At 32.0% G+C, this 20,106-nt stretch overlaps 1 protein-coding gene across 1 annotated transcript in view; it reads right to left on the reverse strand.

Moving 5' to 3' along the window:
- Positions 1-20,106, reverse strand: part of LOC143079549 (uncharacterized) — a 77,467-nt gene that overhangs the window by 32,777 nt on the left and 24,584 nt on the right. Inside the window, exons 24-42 of the mRNA XM_076254955.1 lie at positions 18,963-19,077; positions 17,906-18,108; positions 17,086-17,200; positions 15,715-15,938; positions 14,896-15,010; positions 14,202-14,419; positions 9,669-9,783; positions 9,206-9,459; positions 8,052-8,166; positions 7,410-7,621; positions 6,602-6,716; positions 5,568-5,945; positions 4,904-5,142; positions 4,513-4,627; positions 3,757-4,046; positions 3,321-3,435; positions 1,779-1,996; positions 998-1,112; positions 218-501 (exon numbers count right to left, since the gene is read on the reverse strand). Coding sequence (XP_076111070.1) covers positions 218-501; positions 998-1,112; positions 1,779-1,996; positions 3,321-3,435; positions 3,757-4,046; positions 4,513-4,627; positions 4,904-5,142; positions 5,568-5,945; positions 6,602-6,716; positions 7,410-7,621; positions 8,052-8,166; positions 9,206-9,459; positions 9,669-9,783; positions 14,202-14,419; positions 14,896-15,010; positions 15,715-15,938; positions 17,086-17,200; positions 17,906-18,108; positions 18,963-19,077 — 3,555 coding nt within the window. The remainder of the gene's footprint in view (positions 1-217; positions 502-997; positions 1,113-1,778; positions 1,997-3,320; positions 3,436-3,756; positions 4,047-4,512; positions 4,628-4,903; positions 5,143-5,567; positions 5,946-6,601; positions 6,717-7,409; positions 7,622-8,051; positions 8,167-9,205; positions 9,460-9,668; positions 9,784-14,201; positions 14,420-14,895; positions 15,011-15,714; positions 15,939-17,085; positions 17,201-17,905; positions 18,109-18,962; positions 19,078-20,106) is intronic.

The raw sequence follows: 20,106 nt of genomic DNA on the forward strand, positions 1-20,106 counted from the left end.
AATGGATCCCAAATAATCAAAACTTGTCAAAATCTGGTCCTGTGAGGTAAAACTTTTGAGCACAATTGAAGTACTTAGACTCAGAAATCAACCAATCAAAATACTGGATTTTGTATTCCAGCACAAATCTTGTACCCTGGGTATTGAGTAAAGTTTCATGAGAGAGACCCCTGTTTTTTGTAAAACATAACCACTAACCAGAGATCAGCAATCTTACCTCGGAGACTTGGTACTTGTGGTTTTCCAATGACAGACCCTGTAACACCCAGAGGTTGTGGGTAGGGTGTGACAGTAGGTGTGAAGTTAGGTCCAACGGTGGGGTTAAGTCCTGGTTGTAATGTTGGTTGTCCTGGTTGTGGTGTGGGTTGTCCTGGTTGTCCTGGTCCTGGAGTAAGATATGGTTTAGGTGTAGGAGTAGAGAGACATCTGGGTACTTGACAACATGGATCTGCTGGGTCTGTTACGTAACTACATCCTGGTTGTAACTGGTAACTTGGGCATCTAAAATATTGAAATAATATTTTAATATTAGCTTGAAGAATTAACTTCAATCATGAAACAGCCTATTACTTATATCAACTTCATTTGAAATTTGATGGATAGTTGTCTTATTGATAATCATACCATGTCTCATTATTTTTATAAAAAAAGGATGAATCAAAACCCATAAGTTAAAAGACTGGGTAAAAAAAGTAATTCATGCAGTCTACAATGACCTATTTATCATATTTTTTTTTTTATTTTGACTGACTCTGTGAGACTTGACCCTCAATAAACAAGGTCTTTTTACACCCCTGTTGTAGTCAATGAAACTTGTAAGGGATTCTACAATATTTGACCCAAATGACGTCATTTTTTGCATCAACATTTTTAATAAAATTACTAAATTATGTAAGGGCCAAAAAAAACCAGTGATAAGGTTTCTTTCAATATAAAATAAAAACAAAAATTGTTACACATTACATTTGTACAAATTCAGACAAGCAGAGATCCATACCTATCCATGCAGTTGTAAATATTTCTGGAAGCATCATCACATCTACAATTCTTGTCACAACCGACTTGCCAGCTCTGACCTTGTTTATATGCTACACCTTGGTATATACAGAATGCTGTAATAAAGATATAATAAGTAAACTGTTTTGCAAAATACTTTTATTTTTGAATGGAGTTCTGTCCAAAACACTATAGGGAAATAACTCAGTCTGTAAAAATCAGCTGAAAGTTTTATCATGTTCTATAATGTAAAGGAAATATTAAGCTTCTGAATGATCAAAATTGGTCTTTGTCAAACTGCTACATGTCCAATGAAATTTATCTGATAAAGTATGGTTCAAGTTTTTTGAAATTTTTATATTTTTGTTAAAGGGTCAAAGTAAATATTTGTCAAAATTTTATGAAAATCAAACAAGCCAAAAATTAATTAATTTTAATCAAGGTGTTTGTTTGGTGCCACCTTTAGCTTCAAATGTGACATGATACCAAATTTTGTGAAATGAATTCAACTTATTTAGGTTAAAAACAAACACTAGGGTTTGATGTATTGTAATTAAGTTTTAAGTTAACAGAATGTTTTTTTTTATAACCAAACCATGTCTTCTTCGCATAAATGTTTGAACTTCAGTAATGGTCAGTTCATACTGATGACAGAAATTTTTGTCAAAATATAATTTTTATCAATTAGTTAATATTAATCTATATTTAATTTTGATGCTGTTGTACACTATCTTAATATACCCATCCCTATGCACATAATAGGTGTATAAATTTTATCTTACCTAGAACAGGTGCTTGTGTTGTCTGGGTACCAGGCTGTCCTGGTGTAGGTACCAATGTGGGTTGTCCTGGTTTAGGAGCTAATGTGACTGGTTTGTTTGGTCCTGGTGTTGGTATGATTACTGGTTTATCATAGTTACAAACTGGTCTCTGACAACAGAAATCTTTAGGATCGGTCTCCAGGGTACAATATGGAGGAATAGCTGGATAAGATGGGCATCTAAAAGAATAGGAAACCCACACACATTTTAATCTCTTAAAACTCACAATTCTTTTCAATGTTTTTAGTACCCAGTATAAGTACATGGACGTCTAACGAAAAAGTAAATTACACAAGTATCAATCTCTTTCTATTGCAAATTTTACAAGTTTTTCAATGATTTTATTACTCACCATTGCAAAAATGGCGACTGAATAGATATTGCAAAAATAAAAATTCGCAATTATGATATTGGTACATGTTTCTTCATTTGTATGCAGGATTCCAGAAATATTTATAATTTATGTTTTTGTTCATTAATGAAGGTCAGTTGGAGGCCTATAGTTGCTAACATCTAAGTCATTTTGTCACTGGTAGATAATTGTCTCTTTTTGGTCCGTATTTAAACAAACTCAATAATTTGTCAGAAAAACAAATTGCTACAAAATTTCCAAAACTTTTTAACCATTCCACTGAGAATCTAGATTTTTGTTTGACTGGGTTGCTCTTTTAATCACATACACTACACATCTCATTTTTACTTGCATATGATAACCTTCAATATATTTTTTCTTTAAAAGTGCTTTATTATTATCAATTTTCTGCATATTTGATAAAGTTAGACTATACACAAAATATTTCTATTGCATTAAAATTATTTTGTCATTGAACAGTCTAATTGAGTCTAATAATACAGTGGAATCATTATTATTCTTTGGATACTGATTTTTTTGTGAATTTCATGTGTACAGGTGAATCAAGAATTTGAGTGTTCAATGAATGGCACAGTAATTATATGGTAGTATCCACGTCCACTTGTATTTTTGTCCATCTGATGAGTGAAGCCTTTTTCAACTGATTTTTATAGTTCGTTCTTATGTTGTACTGTTATACCACTGTCCCAGGTTAGGGGGAGGGTTGGGATCCCGCTAACATGTTTAACCCCGCCACATTATTTATGTATGTGCCTGTCCCAAGTCAGGAGCCTGTAATTCAGTGGTTGTCGTTTGTTGTTTGTTAATGTGTTACATATTTTTTTTTCGTTCATTTTTTTATATAAATAAGGCCGTTAGTTTTCTCGTTTGAATTGTTTTACATTGTCTTATCTTTCTGACTATGCGGTATGGGCTTTGCTCATTGTTGAAGGATGTACGGTGACCTTTAGTTGTTAATGTCTGTGTCATTTTGGTCTTTTGTGGATAGTTGTCTCATTGGCAATCATACCACATCTTCTTTTTTAGACTTTGACAAAACAACAAAAATACAAGTTTTTATCAATATCAAAAATATGTACCCATGAAAATAAATGAATCCACAGTAGACATTAGTGACTTAATTTTATTACCTTTCAGTACATTCATAATGTCCTGTCATACCATCAGTACATTCACAGTTGTAGTCACATCCATCCTGCCATCTCTGACCTTGTCCATAAGCTTTACCCTTGTATACACATACCACTAAAATATAATCATTTTACTTATTAATTATCATAATGACTTTAACAATTACAATGTTCATGGAAAAACATTCAGGTTATTTAATCAGTTTAGATATTTATAATGATGACTAGACAATTTCAATTTTTGATTTATCTGAAATCAAAATAATTAATTTTCAAAGATTGTAATAATAAATTCCACAATAATTTCTGAATTAACAGAATTAACCTCAATATAAAAAAAATGCTTAAATTTTTCTAATTAAAAATGAACTGAAGTGATTATAGGCAAGAACGTTACTGCACACTTTAATAAATGCTGGTGTAAACTATAACCTACTTTTAGGAGCTGGTGTGGGTTGTCTGGATGGTGTTGGCTGGCCTGGAATAGGTGCTAGAGTAATCATAGGTGTTGGTGTAGGGCTTGGTGCAAATCCCGTTACACTACCTAATGGCTGTCCTGTCACAAGCTGTGGTGCTTGAGTCATTCCTGGACGTGGTGTGACTTGTGGTACGGGGGTTGGGTAACCGTTGACTCCTGGGATACATTGAGGAAGTTGACAACATTGTGGGTCTTTTGGATCTGGTACCATGGTACAGGTAGGAGGAACATTCTTGTATGATCGACATCTGATAAAAAAAAATATATATACCTTTTATCAAAATTTTTTTTTAAACAATTGAAGAAAAAAAACCCAGGTAGGAGGTAAAATAAGCATTAACATATAAATAAAACAGATTATCCTTTTCAGGAATACAATTTTTTCAGCAATTTTGAGTCTTATCCAAATTCTCAAAACTTTTTTCTACTTTTTTCTACTTATTTTTATACAGATGTATTGTAATCCTTTTCCCATTAACTTCTAGGTTACCGATCATGTATAAAACATTAAAAAAAAATTGACAACTATTGAAACCAAATTGATAAGCTGACATCAGGTAAATCTCAGATAAAGTTACCAGAAGAATTTTTCTTATTTCAACAACTTTGAATTCAACAGCAAATAGTTTTTTCTTTTTTTTTCAGAATAGAAAAATTGATTTTCAAGAAAATTGATGCACAGATGACTGGTTCTTGCTGTAAAATTAATATTACCTGTCGCTACATCTATAGAATCCAGTTTGACCGTCTTCACAGACACATATCTTGTCACAGCCATCATACCAAGTCTGACCTTGAGTATACTGACGACCTTTCATTACACAGACATCTACAAAAAAGACAGATTGTAAAATATTTGTCCTTTTAATACATGCATTGGAACTGGTTTAGCAAAGCATTTATAACTCAAAGACAAATTAAATATAAACATTTGTATATACTGAACACATTTTTGGCTAGAGGTATAGAAGGGTGTTGAGATCCTACAAAACATGTTTCAATTATATTCAGGACGAAATATTGTATGATATGCCATTACATTTAAAAGTAAATGAGTACGAAAATGAAAAAACTTAAAATGAATAATTACTAAATGAGGACTTACTTTTAGGTTGTGGTGCTAAAGTTGGTACTCCGGTGTAGGGGTTTGGTACAAGAGTAGTCTTAAGATTTGGTGCAATAGTTGGGCCACCAGTATTTCCTGGGTTTGGAACCAGTGTATTCATAGGATTAGGTGTCATGTTTGGTGCAGGTGTTGGTGCACAGGTGGCAATCTTACAGCAGGCATCATTTGGATCAACAGATAGTCTGCAGTTAGCAGGTAGATTGACATAGGTCTGACAACTGAAAAATAAAATAGTCATGTGACAAATTGTGTTCAGGGGAGATAACTATATTAGCAAAAATTTCAAAATTTCAAAAAAATAGGAATAAGTTTTTACAATTATCTTGTTATCATAGTTAACATTATTATTTCAACTTTTGGATGTATAAGTTAATGTATATTATGAAGACAAAACAGCATAATTAAGTTCTCACAAAACTAGTTCCACATTCCCAATGTTAATCAGTCAGTCCAAAGTTAGAAATCTCAAATTTGGTTGTCACTAAATAACACATTGAAAAGATTTTTCAATTGTACTTCAGATGTAGCAAGAAAATTTGAAAAATAAAAAAAAAACATTTGTATGTGTCTTTATCATTGTTTATATATAAAATTTTAAAATATTCTACAAATTTTATAACGGCTAACAATATATATTACATACCGTTTTGTACATTTATATCTTCCGTTGACGGCATCAAAACATTCACAATGAAGATCGCATCCGTCATCAAATTTCTGTCCTTGAGTGTAAGTCACTCCCTTGTACATACAGACTGGAATTGGTGGACTGTTTGTAGCAGGGGTTGGCATTCCTGGGCGTGGTGTTGGTGTCACACCCACACCAATAATAACAGCAGGTACGGTAGGTATCATTGGTGGTACCAGTGTTGGGTTGGGATTTGGTGTCATTCCTGGGCCAAGTGAAGGTGTTTGTCCTGGTTGTGGTGTCTGAGGACTGCAACTTGGTACGCGACAGCAGCTGTCTGATGGATCGGTAACTAAAACACATCCTTGAGGTACACTTGGGTATTTAGCACATCTAAAAAAATTAATTCAAATGATAACTATAAATTCGTACATTGCTTCAGGAACAAGCCTTCAATTTCAATTATTGGCTTTTCAAACATGCTTCAGAGAAAAAACGTTTTGATTCAATCTTAACATTAGTTTTTAATATCAATACACATATAAATTCCCCATTGGTTTTTTAATCATCAATAATAATTTCTTGGTTCACAAAACTCTTAGTTAAAATGCTTAAACTTTTAAGCAAATGAGAATAAAATGAGATATGGAGTATCCTTTAAAATTTTGAATATAAAATAAAACAACAACTTACAACACCAGATAGTACACATAACTTATAATTATGTGCTATTTGTAATTTTTTTTTCAATTCAATGGTCATACCGTTGGTAGCTGGACAGTGCAGATTAATTTATTGCTTGCATTATTTTTTTGACATGTAATCTAGGAAGCCTGATGGCAAGTTTCTGTACAATTCAAACTAGTTTAAGCCCTACAAAAAAATTGTGCCTAAACAGAGTTAGTCTATCTGAACCATGCTTTGTTGTTTATTTTCTTAATTAGTTGTTGATGGTAGATGTTGCATTGTCAAATATATTAGGTCAATCCTATTATCTTTTTTTCATGTATGAATTAACCATTTCACATTTATTAGTGTTGATTATTTACATGTCTGAACATCTGTAGAACCCTGTCTTTCCATTTTCACATACACATTTAAGATCACATCCATCGTCCCATGTCTGTCCTTGTTTGAAAGGTACACCATTGTACATACAGGTATCTACAAACACGAAAGTAAAAGAGACTACATTATTGATTACTTTTTGGTTGCTTAACATCCATTGGCAATTAGTTCATGCATGTTCAGGACAAACTAAAATACTTATCCTCATCTCATGGGTTTTAGCGCTATTAAGAATGTATTTTGTCGTCACAATTTCCCATGATTAAGCATACATAGTTCAAATTCATATGCGTATGTAAACATATGATCTAACCATATATTTCACATGTATCTATCAGATGTGTATGAAAACATATGATCTAACCATATATTTCACATGTATCCATTAGAAATGAATATTATTACCAAAACAATATGGAATTATATAAAAAGAATTGTTTACATAGATATAGATTGCAAAACTACACCCAGATGTCATAAATGCTAGGTCAAGAATTTTGTAATTTTCAAGTTGTCCATTCAGCAAAGATGTTTAGACAGACTATACTGATACTAAAAGATGAAAAACCAACTTGAAAACACTCTGATTGCATTAATTTTTAAGTTGTTGCACCATTTCGTTTTGTTACAAACAGTTTTGTCGCTCTTAAATCAATAAATATTGTCAGGGAAAATAAAAGTTTTGGATAGATAGCAATTCATATATCAATACTCCTTTAACTTCAACATAACCAATTATAGTGAAAAAAAAAAAATAACGAAAAAAACTCAAGATATGCAATATCATACCAGGCATTTTTGGTGTAGGTGCTGGAGTTGGTGCCCTTGTCTGTCCGGGAGCGAGTGGTGCCAAGGTCGTTACCATACCTGGAGCTAGAGTCAGGGTTCCAGTGATCTGACCATTGGTTCCTGTGAAGTCACAGTAAGGTTTCTTACAACATGGCTTAAGATAGTCAGCTACCAATCTACATTGTGCTGGTAAGTTGGTGTATTTTGGACACCTACAAAGGAAGTGTACAATGTTGTCATTTCATGAAGGAAAGAAATTATAGAAAATATGAGCAACACAACAATATTAATAGTTCAATAGCATATGGACAGACACCGACTGAGATGCAATTTACCCCCTTCTATCATAGATGAGGCATAAAAAGAATTACAAAAAACAAGCCATCAGACAAAATAAGAATTACAATAGAACAAAATTTTAAAAAAATTAACATCAAAATTCTTTAGAAAAGTAAGATATTAGTATTTATAATGGAGGAGGAATGCAGTTGGTAGAACAAGCAAAGATTTTTAAAATGAAGAAAAGTGTTTGTTCTTTACACTGACCACTCTGCAAATATTCCGTCCTCAGGCATAAAAGTTCATTTATATAAAAATGGGAAAACAAGTTTAAAGAAAATGTACCACCTACTAAATACTTACTTCTCTGAACATCTATAGAAACCCATTTTAGCATTAACACATTCACAATCATAATCACAGCCATCTTGCCACTTCTGTCCCTGTGTATAACTTCTTCCCTTGTAGATACAGATTTCTGAAATAATCAAATAACTCATGACCATTGAACAATCTTTTATACTGGTTATAGACAGGCATTCAATTCAATCTCAAACTAATGTTAACATAATGCTTTCTCTTTTGGGCAATTTTTAAAAATCTCAAATTTAAGGCTAACAGACTTGCTTTCTTCATCAGGAAATTTTTACTTAATCACAAATTCAATGCTATAAAACGTCTAGTTACTATTTCAAGGGGTGTGTTTAGTGTAATATCAAATTCCTCTGATCCCGTTGTATTGAAATAAATTCAATGTAATTACTGTTACGTCTTTAAACTTCAAAATAGGTCAATTGAAATGGAATATTCAATGTTACTTCAAGTGGTACCTAACACTACAGTGAGATAACTCTGTAAAGTTAGCTAAACGTTTTAATTACGTTGTGTTGTAAAAGGAATATTGAGCTTCTCAATGATCAAAATTGGTGTTTGCCAAACTGCTATATAACCAGTGTAATATTTCTGACAAAACGGTTGGTTCAAAATTTTCAAAATTTTTATATTTTGATTAAAGGATCAAAAGTAAATACTTTGACAAAATTTTATGAAAATTATATGAGCCAAATTAATTTTAGTGAAAGTGTTGGGTACCACCTTAAAGTATCATAAAAGATGAGATCAAACTAGAAATTTAACAAATGTCTGATAAATTAAAATACAATGTATATCTTCATAATTTTTATACGTTTGAAGCACTATTCTGGATTTACCTTAATCCAAAAACTTGAATGCTCGAGATTCTGACAGTAAGTTACACAATTATAGAATGCAAAATATCTATTGTGGATTTCGTTTATTTTCATGTGTACCAAATTTATTTTAATTGTGCAAAACTTGTACTTCCATGGATATTTGATTTCGCTTTTTTCCAATATCTGCATACAAGCTTATAGAAAGTTTGTAATTCTTTGAACATTGGTACTAGTATTTCACCTGTACCAACGACAATTGGTATAAAAACAAATAATAATAAATCAACAGGTTTACTGTTTATCTCAATATAAATTGATCTTTACCTCTAGGAGCTGGTGTTGGTCCTGGTGTTGGGTTGGGTTGTCCTGGTATTGGTACCTGGGTAGTTCCTGGGGTTGGTGCCTTGGTGACAGATCCACCGGTAAGGATTCCTGGTTGTGCTGTGGGGATTGGAACGTATCCAGTCTGGTTGTTATACTGGGGAGGAATGTTACATTGAGGTACTTTACAACAGAGTGGATCTCTATCGTCAGCGACTAGGGCACATTCCTTGGGTATATTGGTGTACTCTGCACATCTAAAAAAATGAAGAAGAATTAAAGCAATTTGTAAGATGTCAAATGAGGTGTAGCTCATAAAATATCATGTGCTTGATTTTCAAATATAATTGACATTTTACACATAACATCTTAATTGCAAATTTCAGTTTATTATTATAAAACCATTGAAAAATTGTGATTAAACATTCAGAATCTGACTCATTGTACAAAAATATAATCTACTAACCTTCTGCTACATCTGTAGATTCCTTGCATGGCATTTTCACATGTACATTGGTAATCACAGTTATCATACCAGTTCTGTCCTTGTGTATAACTCTTTCCTTTGTACACACATACAGCTACAAAGGTAATTGGAAAATACAGTTTTTAGTAAACAATAAATGATGAAACTTAGTAATTTGTCACCAAGGTCCACTCCAGAGCACTGTTAGATAAGGGGGAGCTAACTCGTATGTGCTGGAACCAAGGGACAGGGGGTCAGTCTATCGCTAGACTTAATGTTCTATAGGCATAGCTAAAACGCAAGGAAGGTTTTCATAATTTAATTAACGATAACGATTTAAATGAATGATAACAAATCAATCAATAAACAATGCCAAATAATAATAATCTAATTAAAGTACAAAGTATCAATTCAAAATAACAAATCCAAAGTAAAACTATTTCTCTTTAAAATGTAAAATATAAAATAAATGCCAAAATTACTAAATCATAAAATATACTTAATCTCAATTTCAGAATGTAAAGTCTTAAAATAAAAAGATTCTCCAAAAGTATTATTTTCTAAAGTTAAATTATGAGTCAGAGATAAATTTTGTCTCACACTACACAGTCAACTGGTAGACTGGTAGACAGTCTTATAGGTCCAGTATAATGACATGAGTAGTGTGAGGTTACGCTTCCGAAACACTGACTGTTCTAAAACTATTCTCAAAAATAAAAGGTGAGTCAAAAATACATTTTTGTCTAAACACTACTAAGTCAACTAGTAGACTGATCGACAGTCTTACAGATCCAGTATAATAGACTTTAGTAGTGAAAGGTTAGGTTTCCGAAAGGTGACTGCTTTTCCAAAATTTCACAATGATATTTATACTAAAACACAAAATAACTCAACATGTCCCGACACGTTAATAATACTCTCATTAGCAAAAAATAGACATTAATTAACAAAGCCTAATCCTATAATGTTTTGATAAAATCTTAAACTTTCAAAGTGACATATGCTAATTACAATTAGTATTTCAAAATAAAGTGCTTTGAGCAAACTGTGACATTTCAAGTACTAATGCCACAGCATAGGTAAAATTAATTAAACAGATTAATAAAATTTTTACAAAATACAAACATTAAATTTTCTTTCTCTAAATAAAACATATTTTTATCCAAAATAACACTAACACAAATGTAAGCCAAATAACACACCATGACATATTCCCCCCTACTCTTATATGTTTGTCCCCAAACATGATATAAACATTTACATACATTTTTTGTAGTAACACCCTAAAAATATCTCAATACACTCTTTGTAAACTATATTTATAACCTGGCGCCAAAAATATATACATATATCAACAACAATTTATTCCAACTTGCTAGCTTCCAGCAACCTTTATTCCTTGTTTAACAGATGAATAATAGAATAATATTTCTGTAATCCAAAATTCAAATTGATGTAGTGAAAAGAACCAACAGGCGTGCACTCCTACTAGTTCCTAGAACCACAAAAAAGAAGATAGAAACCGAAAGTTTTCTATGTACTGCTGTCTTGGAAGGTTGCTATGGTAACATGATAAGCACCATCATGATATTCACTGATGTCTAAATGATCTAAGTTGGTAATGTCAAAGTTCTGTTCTTGTAGTCTAATTTTGCTTTGTTGTTTCACAAAAAGTTTAATCCTATAAATACGCTCTAGCAAGTAATGTTCAAAATTATGAATTTCTTGTAAGATGTCCAAAAGAAAGTTGAAGCACTATATTTCTGATTATTGCATACACACATCTACGGACACTTATTGCATCCTTGATCGTTGATCTCTGTGTATCGCTGTAGTGGTGTTTAGACAGTACAGCTGATGTTGACTGATACAGCTAAAAGAAGCCCCACTGTCAACTAAACATCTCACTTGAAGGTTCTCTATTCCAATTTCGACAAATTTAGTTCCTCTCCATGGTTGTAGTAAACTGGAAACTTGCTGTTCCTGGTATTACACTGGATAGCCTGGCACATCTGTCTTTTTGGCAGCACCATCCTTTTGAGATTCTCTTTCTCTCCATGATAATTCTACTCCCATTACCAAACTGAAACTAAAAGTAATTTTTGTCAGTATATTGTTTATTTTCTATTTTCTCTCTACTATGAGTCAAATTTCCAGATTGTATAAAATTATTTGCACAAGTACAGTTTCTCATGAACTGAATTTTAACTTCTGTAAAGTTTTGCACAAACAAATATTATAAATTACAGATTCACACCAAGAATCAACATACATCTTTATTTTTCACTAAAAATATTAAAGTGTAATACAATAGGCAAGATGTACTTATCTTTTAGTTGTGTGTTGTCGAATCTGCAACTTGTCTCTCCTGCTACTGGTTCTCTCTTCCTCTTATTGTCTCTCCTGCTGTTGTCTCAATTTTGAAATTTGAAATTTGAAATAATTTTGAATGACTTTTGTCAACCTACATTCTAGCTATGCAGTCTCAGAATCTAATTTGTATCATGCCCGGGTCAATCCACCATATCTGTCACCAAGGTCCACTCCAGAGCACTGTTAGATAAGGGGGAGCTAACTCGTATGTGCTGGAACCAAGGGACAGGGGGTCAGTCTATCGCTAGACTTAATGTTCTATAGGCATAGCTAAAACGCAAGGAAGGTTTTCATAATTTAATTAACGATAACGATTTAAATGAATGATAACAAATCAATCAATAAACAATGCCAAATAATAATAATCTAATTAAAGTACAAAGTATCAATTCAAAATAACAAATCCAAAGTAAAACTATTTCTCTTTAAAATGTAAAATATAAAATAAATGCCAAAATTACTAAATCATAAAATATACTTAATCTCAATTTCAGAATGTAAAGTCTTAAAATAAAAAGATTCTCCAAAAGTATTATTTTCTAAAGTTAAATTATGAGTCAGAGATAAATTTTGTCTCACACTACACAGTCAACTGGTAGACTGGTAGACAGTCTTATAGGTCCAGTATAATGACATGAGTAGTGTGAGGTTACGCTTCCGAAACACTGACTGTTCTAAAACTATTCTCAAAAATAAAAGGTGAGTCAAAAATACATTTTTGTCTAAACACTACTAAGTCAACTAGTAGACTGATCGACAGTCTTACAGATCCAGTATAATAGACTTTAGTAGTGAAAGGTTAGGTTTCCGAAAGGTGACTGCTTTTCCAAAATTTCACAATGATATTTATACTAAAACACAAAATAACTCAACATGTCCCGACACGTTAATAATACTCTCATTAGCAAAAAATAGACATTAATTAACAAAGCCTAATCCTATAATGTTTTGATAAAATCTTAAACTTTCAAAGTGACATATGCTAATTACAATTAGTATTTCAAAATAAAGTGCTTTGAGCAAACTGTGACATTTCAAGTACTAATGCCACAGCATAGGTAAAATTAATTAAACAGATTAATAAAATTTTTACAAAATACAAACATTAAATTTTCTTTCTCTAAATAAAACATATTTTTATCCAAAATAACACTAACACAAATGTAAGCCAAATAACACACCATGACATATTTACATGACTTATAGCAGGGTCTCCCAACACTTTCTGACCGAAAAAATGTCAGACAGAAATTTTTAGATTTTTTGAGTTATTATCGCAATAATTTAAACTTGCCTTTTAATTTCTTTTTATATCACAATTAAACACAGGATTTTTCTCAATATCGCCAAAATTAAAATCGTATATTAGTCTTGAATGAAAAAATTGCAATAATAAATGAATACAATAAATCTGAATTTACAGTGGTTAAAAATATAGTAAAAAGGTCAAATTTCTTTTTCAGTCAATCAAACCCTAAAACAGTTTGGCACAGATTTCTTATAGTAAGCTTTTTGATAACAAAGTTTATAAATTACAATAAATAAGAATCATACTTTAATTCAAGAAAAGGGATTCTTAGAATCATTTATTTTCCTTTATAAACTGGACAAAGCTAACCATTAATGCTCATACACAGAAATATTTCTGCAAGATATTAATTTTCTGTCTATATTTTTATTTTTTTTAGTGTATATTGATTTTCACGAAAAATATTCCTATGGACCTATGGCCTATAAATAAAAATAAATACTCTGTTAAAAGTTATGCCCTACAAACTAACAAATCCACAATTTTTATTTTTATTTAACCTCTAACTAGTAAGAACTGATGAATCACATTACATGTTCTTCAATAATAAACTCATCATAGAATTCCAGGGTTAAAATTTACAAATTTGCTCCAGACCCACGTTACGTTTACAAAAGACTCATCTGTGCACATCAAACCAAAAAAAGTTAAAAAGGCTAAATAAAGTACGAAGTTGAAGAGCATTGACCACCAAAAATTCCTTAAAGTTTTGCCAAATTCAGCATCGGTAATCTATTCCTGAGCGAGAAAAAAAAGCCTTAGTATATTTTTTTAAAAATTCAAAGTTTTGTGAACAGTTAATTTATAAGTATGACCATATCAATGATAATTCATGCGGACACAAAACGAACCTTTAGGTAAAGCTGGTGTAGCATAAGGAGCCCTTGTGGGTTGTCCAGTGTAGGGTGTTGGTACAAGTGTTGGTCCAATATGGGGAGCTTGTGTGGGCCCTTTGCCTGTTAATTCATTCACATTAGGGTTGAAAACACACTCTGGTTTGTAACAACATGGGTTAGCTGGATCCTTCTGTAAGCTACATTGTGGTGGCAGGGTTGGCCATTTTGGACACCTATAAGCAACAATGAATATACATTAATATTATTACCACTTCTAAATAGAATGCTTATTATTGATGCCAACAAATACTGTAAACACAATTATTCTTTATGCATATAATGTTTGCAGTTTTATTTAACACACTTAAAGGTTTTTATTTGGTACGCAATATGTTTCTGATGGTAAACATTAAACAATATTTCCATTTTTCATTTTATCCTTAATCTTAGTAAAAAGTGTTCTACAAAAAATGGTATTTTAATGAATTCTAGCATTCTGATTGATCTAGATTATAATCATCAGATATGATATCTGAGGTTTATAAATATGAATCATACATTATGAAGAAAACATAACTTTCTTAAAGATGAAAGTTTAAAATATTTGATAATATCAAGTATGATGATGGATGTTTTTAACGATTTGACTGGCTATACAGCCCTCACACAGTCTGCCAAATATCTGAGGTTTATATCAAGTATAGCTTACTTTTCAGTGCAAGTATATTTTCCTTTCATTGCATCGTCACACACACATGTGTACTTGCAGCCATCATCCCATCTCTGTCCCTGGGAGTATTGTGCATTCTTGTACAAACATTTGGCTAAAATAAATTTTAAAAAATGTGTTAGAATTGGTGCAATCTGATTTCTGATGTGTTTTTGATTATTCTATTGAGCAATTATTCAAGACAAAAGTGATTGAAAATCTTTACAATTTCTACACTTGTGACATAATCTTGAAATCTTAAGAACTATTTAACTAACTAATTACTAAAATGCAATCCACTATGATATCTGTATATAGTTCAAACAATGAACAAATATGTTCTATTATCAAATTCCCTTAAGAACCTGTGCAACAACTCTTTGAGGGGTCTGTAGGTGGCCTGTTGCAAGGCAAAATTTCTGTCCCTATCCAATATACCCTCATTCTCCAGTGGCAGTCTAACTTTCCCCGACTATCATCCCAAATGGCCTCTATTATGACAAGTCCTACCTATTGTATTTATTGTTAACTTGTTCTCGTCCTGAATATGCATGAAATACTTGCCACTGGATGTTAAGCAACCAACAATCAATCAATCAAATTCCCTTCATGTGGCTAAGGACTCATCACTCTATATGATAAATAGCAGAAGCAGACAACCAATGGTCTTCTTAAATTATTCTAAGTTTTTTCAACCTTAAATTGGTTTTTACCATACTGTGACTTTTCTTCTTGATCTTTTGCATATTCCTGTATAATTGATTACTTTACAATAGCTTCATGTACTTACAAGAAAAAAAATCATTTTATGAAACTTACTAATTGGTTTTGGTGTTGGTCCTGGGCCAGGTGTTGGTGCTGGAGTGTTGACCTGTCCAGTAATTATAGCAGGTGGAGCGAGAGTTGGAATCAAGTTAGGGGGAACTGTTCCAGAGATATTTTTCAAGATAGATTGGAAATTACATTCTGGTTTCTGGCAGCAAATATCAGTGGGATCTGTTACCAAAGTACAATCCTTTGGAAGAGTTGGATATTTTGGACATCTAAAAAAATAAATTAAAAAGATTTTGTCATTATAAAATATTTATTTAATATCTACAGAATACATGTTAAGTGAACTTCTGTTTTTATATATAAAAAAAATTAATAAAGAATGGAAATGGGGAATGTGTCAAAGAGACAACAACCTGACCATAGAACAGACAACAGCAGAGGAAACTAGATGTGTCAAAACGACACGAATGGCCCTGTCTCAAAAGTTGAAAAATCTGCAATTTTAATAACACATGTGGACACAAACATGATGGTAGTCTCACATATAAAAAATCAGCTCAAAATCTGGAGGCATATAGAAAAAAAGTCTGTATAACTGTGATTTATAACAATTTTGAAAGTTGTACACCCTTAATTTTGGCAAAAATTAGCGAAGCAGAACAAAACTTAAACTTGATCTGTAACTTATCATGAGTAAATCACAAACCAAAAATCAGACCAATATCTGAAAGCGTTTAGAAAAAAAGTCTGTATAACTGTGATTTTCAACAATTTATCAAAGTCAATAGCCTGTAATTTCGGCAAAAATTAGCCAAGCGGAACAAAACTTCATCTTGATCTGTAACTCATCTTTGTTAACTCACATGCCAAAAATCATCCCAATATCTGAAAGAGTTTAGAAAAAAAGTCCGTATAACTTTGATTTTCAACAATTTATCAAAGTCCAAATCGTAATTTTGGCAAAAATTAGCGGAGCGGAACGAAACTTAAACTTGATCTGTAACTCATCATGGTAAACTCACATACCAACAATCAGCACAATATCTAATATAAATAAATAATATTTCTATATAAAGCTTGATGCAAATTACCACCTGTTATCAAATTCCTGCAGGTGGAATTATACTTTAACAATAAATCTCTAAAATTGTGATAAAATTTAGTAAAAATTTTGATCAATGCATTATATCTATACCCCTGTTGTAAAGGTCTGTTGATATAGAAAAATGTAAAATGTCAAAAATACCAAACACCAAGGAAAATCCAAAACAGAATGTTCCTTATCAAACGGCAAAATCACAAGCTCCAACACATCAAACAAATGGGAAACAACTGTCATATTTCAGACTTGGTAAAGTCCTTATGTAGAAAAGGTTGGATTAAACCTGGTTTAATAACTAGTTAAATAATAATTACCTGTCATTACAAGTGTAGAATCCTTGTGTTGCATCATCACATCTACATCTCTTATCACATCCATCATCCCATGTCTGTCCTTGGTAATATCTAACTCCACTGTAGAGACAATAATCTGAAAAGTAGTTAGAATTATTTGTTTAATAGGATATTAAATTTAAGATCTGCCAAACTTTCCCCTAAATTCATTTTTATTGTTAACACTTGCGCAAATCATAACATTTCAAAACTTTTAACGAGAATATTAAAGTTTTATTTAAAGGCTCTATAAAATAGGTTAATAGTGCTTTCTTTTTAATTTATAAAAAGGAAATTGATACAGTGTTTTTGGCAGCATCACATAAAGACCTAAAAGTTAAGCAATGGACAGTACTCTATGCATACTAGTATAACAAGTTGTAAACTTGGATAATTTCCCAGCCACTCTCATTATGTTGATTGCAAGACAAGAGCTATTGATTAGAAATGTTGGTTATTTCCATGTGTTTTGTAATTTTTTTACTCATGTGCATCTATCTGAAATCTAAGCTATTCCAGTGTTCAATAGGGTAAACTACTTACAGACTTCTAGGCCAGGATTGAGAGGACCATTCCAATTAAGGTTTTGAAGGTTTATTCAATTTCAATTATGCCTAGATGTGAAGCAGGACTTAACAAGTTAGTGATTACTAGACAAAGTGACGAAGGACCTATCTGCATTCTGACCTGATGTTTACAGTTTCTATATAAGACCCACATGTGGAGTAGTGACTACTTACTCAGAAGTGGGGCTAGTTTGGATGATTATGTAAGATCAACATGTGTATTTCTAACTACTCACTCAGGACTGGGGCTAGTGTTGATGGTCCATTTTGACCTGGCATTGGTGGCACTAAAGTAGGCCCAAGATGTGGAGCAGGGGTCAAAGTTCCAGTAATTTCATTAAGACCTCCATTGAACTGACAGTCTGGTACTTTACAGCATGGGTTTCTGAAGTCTGTTATTAGAGTGCATGGGTATGGCAGATTTCCATATCGAGGACAACTGAAAAAGACAATCCGAACATAAACTATCAATCATCCCTTAGGGTCATATGTTAAAGCCCACACCAAAATAGATTTTTTTAAACTATAATAAATTCTCAAAAATTTTCATATTTTAAAAATTTTGATTCCTATTTCATAATATTATTAATAAAGTACTATAACATGTATAAGTACCTTTCCAAATACATGTGAATATTTACAAAATCCCTCTTCAAATAATTTCTACTTACATGAAAATATATAAATCTAAATATCAAATATTTCATAATTTCCTTTCCTCCCATTAAACAGAATAAGGAAAGGATCTGGTACCCCTATTAATAAAGTGCTATAAGGGAATACAGGTCTAGAAAAAATAAAAAAAATTCTATGGATTCATTACAATTTGTTGAGTACCATTTTTGGCTGATTTCACAGCTTTTGAAAAATATAAATTCAAATTTTCAATGATATATAAATAGCTTGTAAAGAAATCATTGCAAAACCACATAATCAAATATCCATGAAAATGTATTTTTTACTGAATCCACAAATTTTTGACAGCCATGAAAAACATGATTGTGTCCATAGTACACGGATGCCCTACTCATACTATCATTTCTATGTTCAGTGGACTGTGAAATTGGGGTAAAAACTCTTAATCTGGCATTAAAATTAAAAAGATCATATCTTAGAGAACATGTTTACTAAGTTTCAAGTTGATTGAACTTTAACTTCATCAAAAACTACTGTGACCAAAAACTTTAACCTGAAGAAGGACAGACAGACGAACAAACGGACCAACAGACCATATAACATAATGCCCCTCTACTATCGTAGGTGGGGCATAATAAACAAATTTGCAGTACTTACGTTTCATCACATTGGTATAGGCCAGATCTTGCATCTTTACAATAACAATGGTAATTACAACCATCATCCCATTTCTGATCTTGAGAATATTTCTGTCCCTTGTACAAACAATAACCTAAAATCAAGAAGTAAGAGTCAAGTATAAAGACGATTAAAAAATTATATACTAGTTGTAAACCATTGTTACTTGAAACTCACAGGGACACATTTCTTCAACATGATAATCCTTTTATTACAAAACCGAATGAGGAAGAGGTGGGTTCCTGTGAGGGACCTTTAACAATGCAGGAATGTTTGTCTTCTCTTAAACTTATGAAGAACTCCAAATCACCTGGTATAGATGGATTTACTGTTGAGTTTTATAAATTCTTTTGGAATGAGATTAAGATACCACTGGTAAGATGTTTAAATGAGGCTTTAGAATATGGAAAGTTCTCAATCACACAAAGGCAGGGACTCATTACTCGTATACCAAAGGAGGGTAAGTCAATATTTTATTTTTTAAGAACTGGCGACCTATCACACTTTTGTGTTTAGACTATAAGATAGCTACAGCAAGTTTAGCAAATAGACTAAAAAAGGTGCTGGTAAATATAATTAGTCAAACACAAAAAGGATTTCTTAAAGGTAGGTATATAGGTGAATGTACTAGATTTATTTATGATCTGATGGAAAAGATGGAGGAAGACGACACTCTTGGACTTTTACTTTTAGTCGATTTTGAAAAAGCTTTTGACACGGTCGAATGGTCTTTTATACTAGAGGCTTTTCAGTTTTATGGCTTTGACCATACATTTATAAGTTGGATTAAGGCATGCTATTGTGATGTCTCTAGTGCAGTGTTAAACAACGGATATATTTCAGAATTTTTTTCATTGAAAAGAGGGGTTCGTCAAGGGGATCCTTTATCTCCTTATCTATTTATTTTAGTTTTGGAACTACTCAGTGCAGCTTTTAAAAATTACCCTGATGTTGCTGGGTAACAATTAATGACTCAGAATTTTTATTGAGTCAATATGCTGATGATTCTTCCCTATTCCTTGATGTTGACCAAAAGTCTCTAAATCAATGTCTAAATTTTCAGAATGTGCTGGACTTAGGTGTAATTTTGACAAAACTGAGGCCATATGGATTGGGTCAAAAA

The sequence above is a fragment of the Mytilus galloprovincialis genome, chromosome 6, assembly GCF_965363235.1.
Source record: "Mytilus galloprovincialis chromosome 6, xbMytGall1.hap1.1, whole genome shotgun sequence".
NCBI lineage: Eukaryota > Metazoa > Mollusca > Bivalvia > Mytilida > Mytilidae > Mytilus > Mytilus galloprovincialis.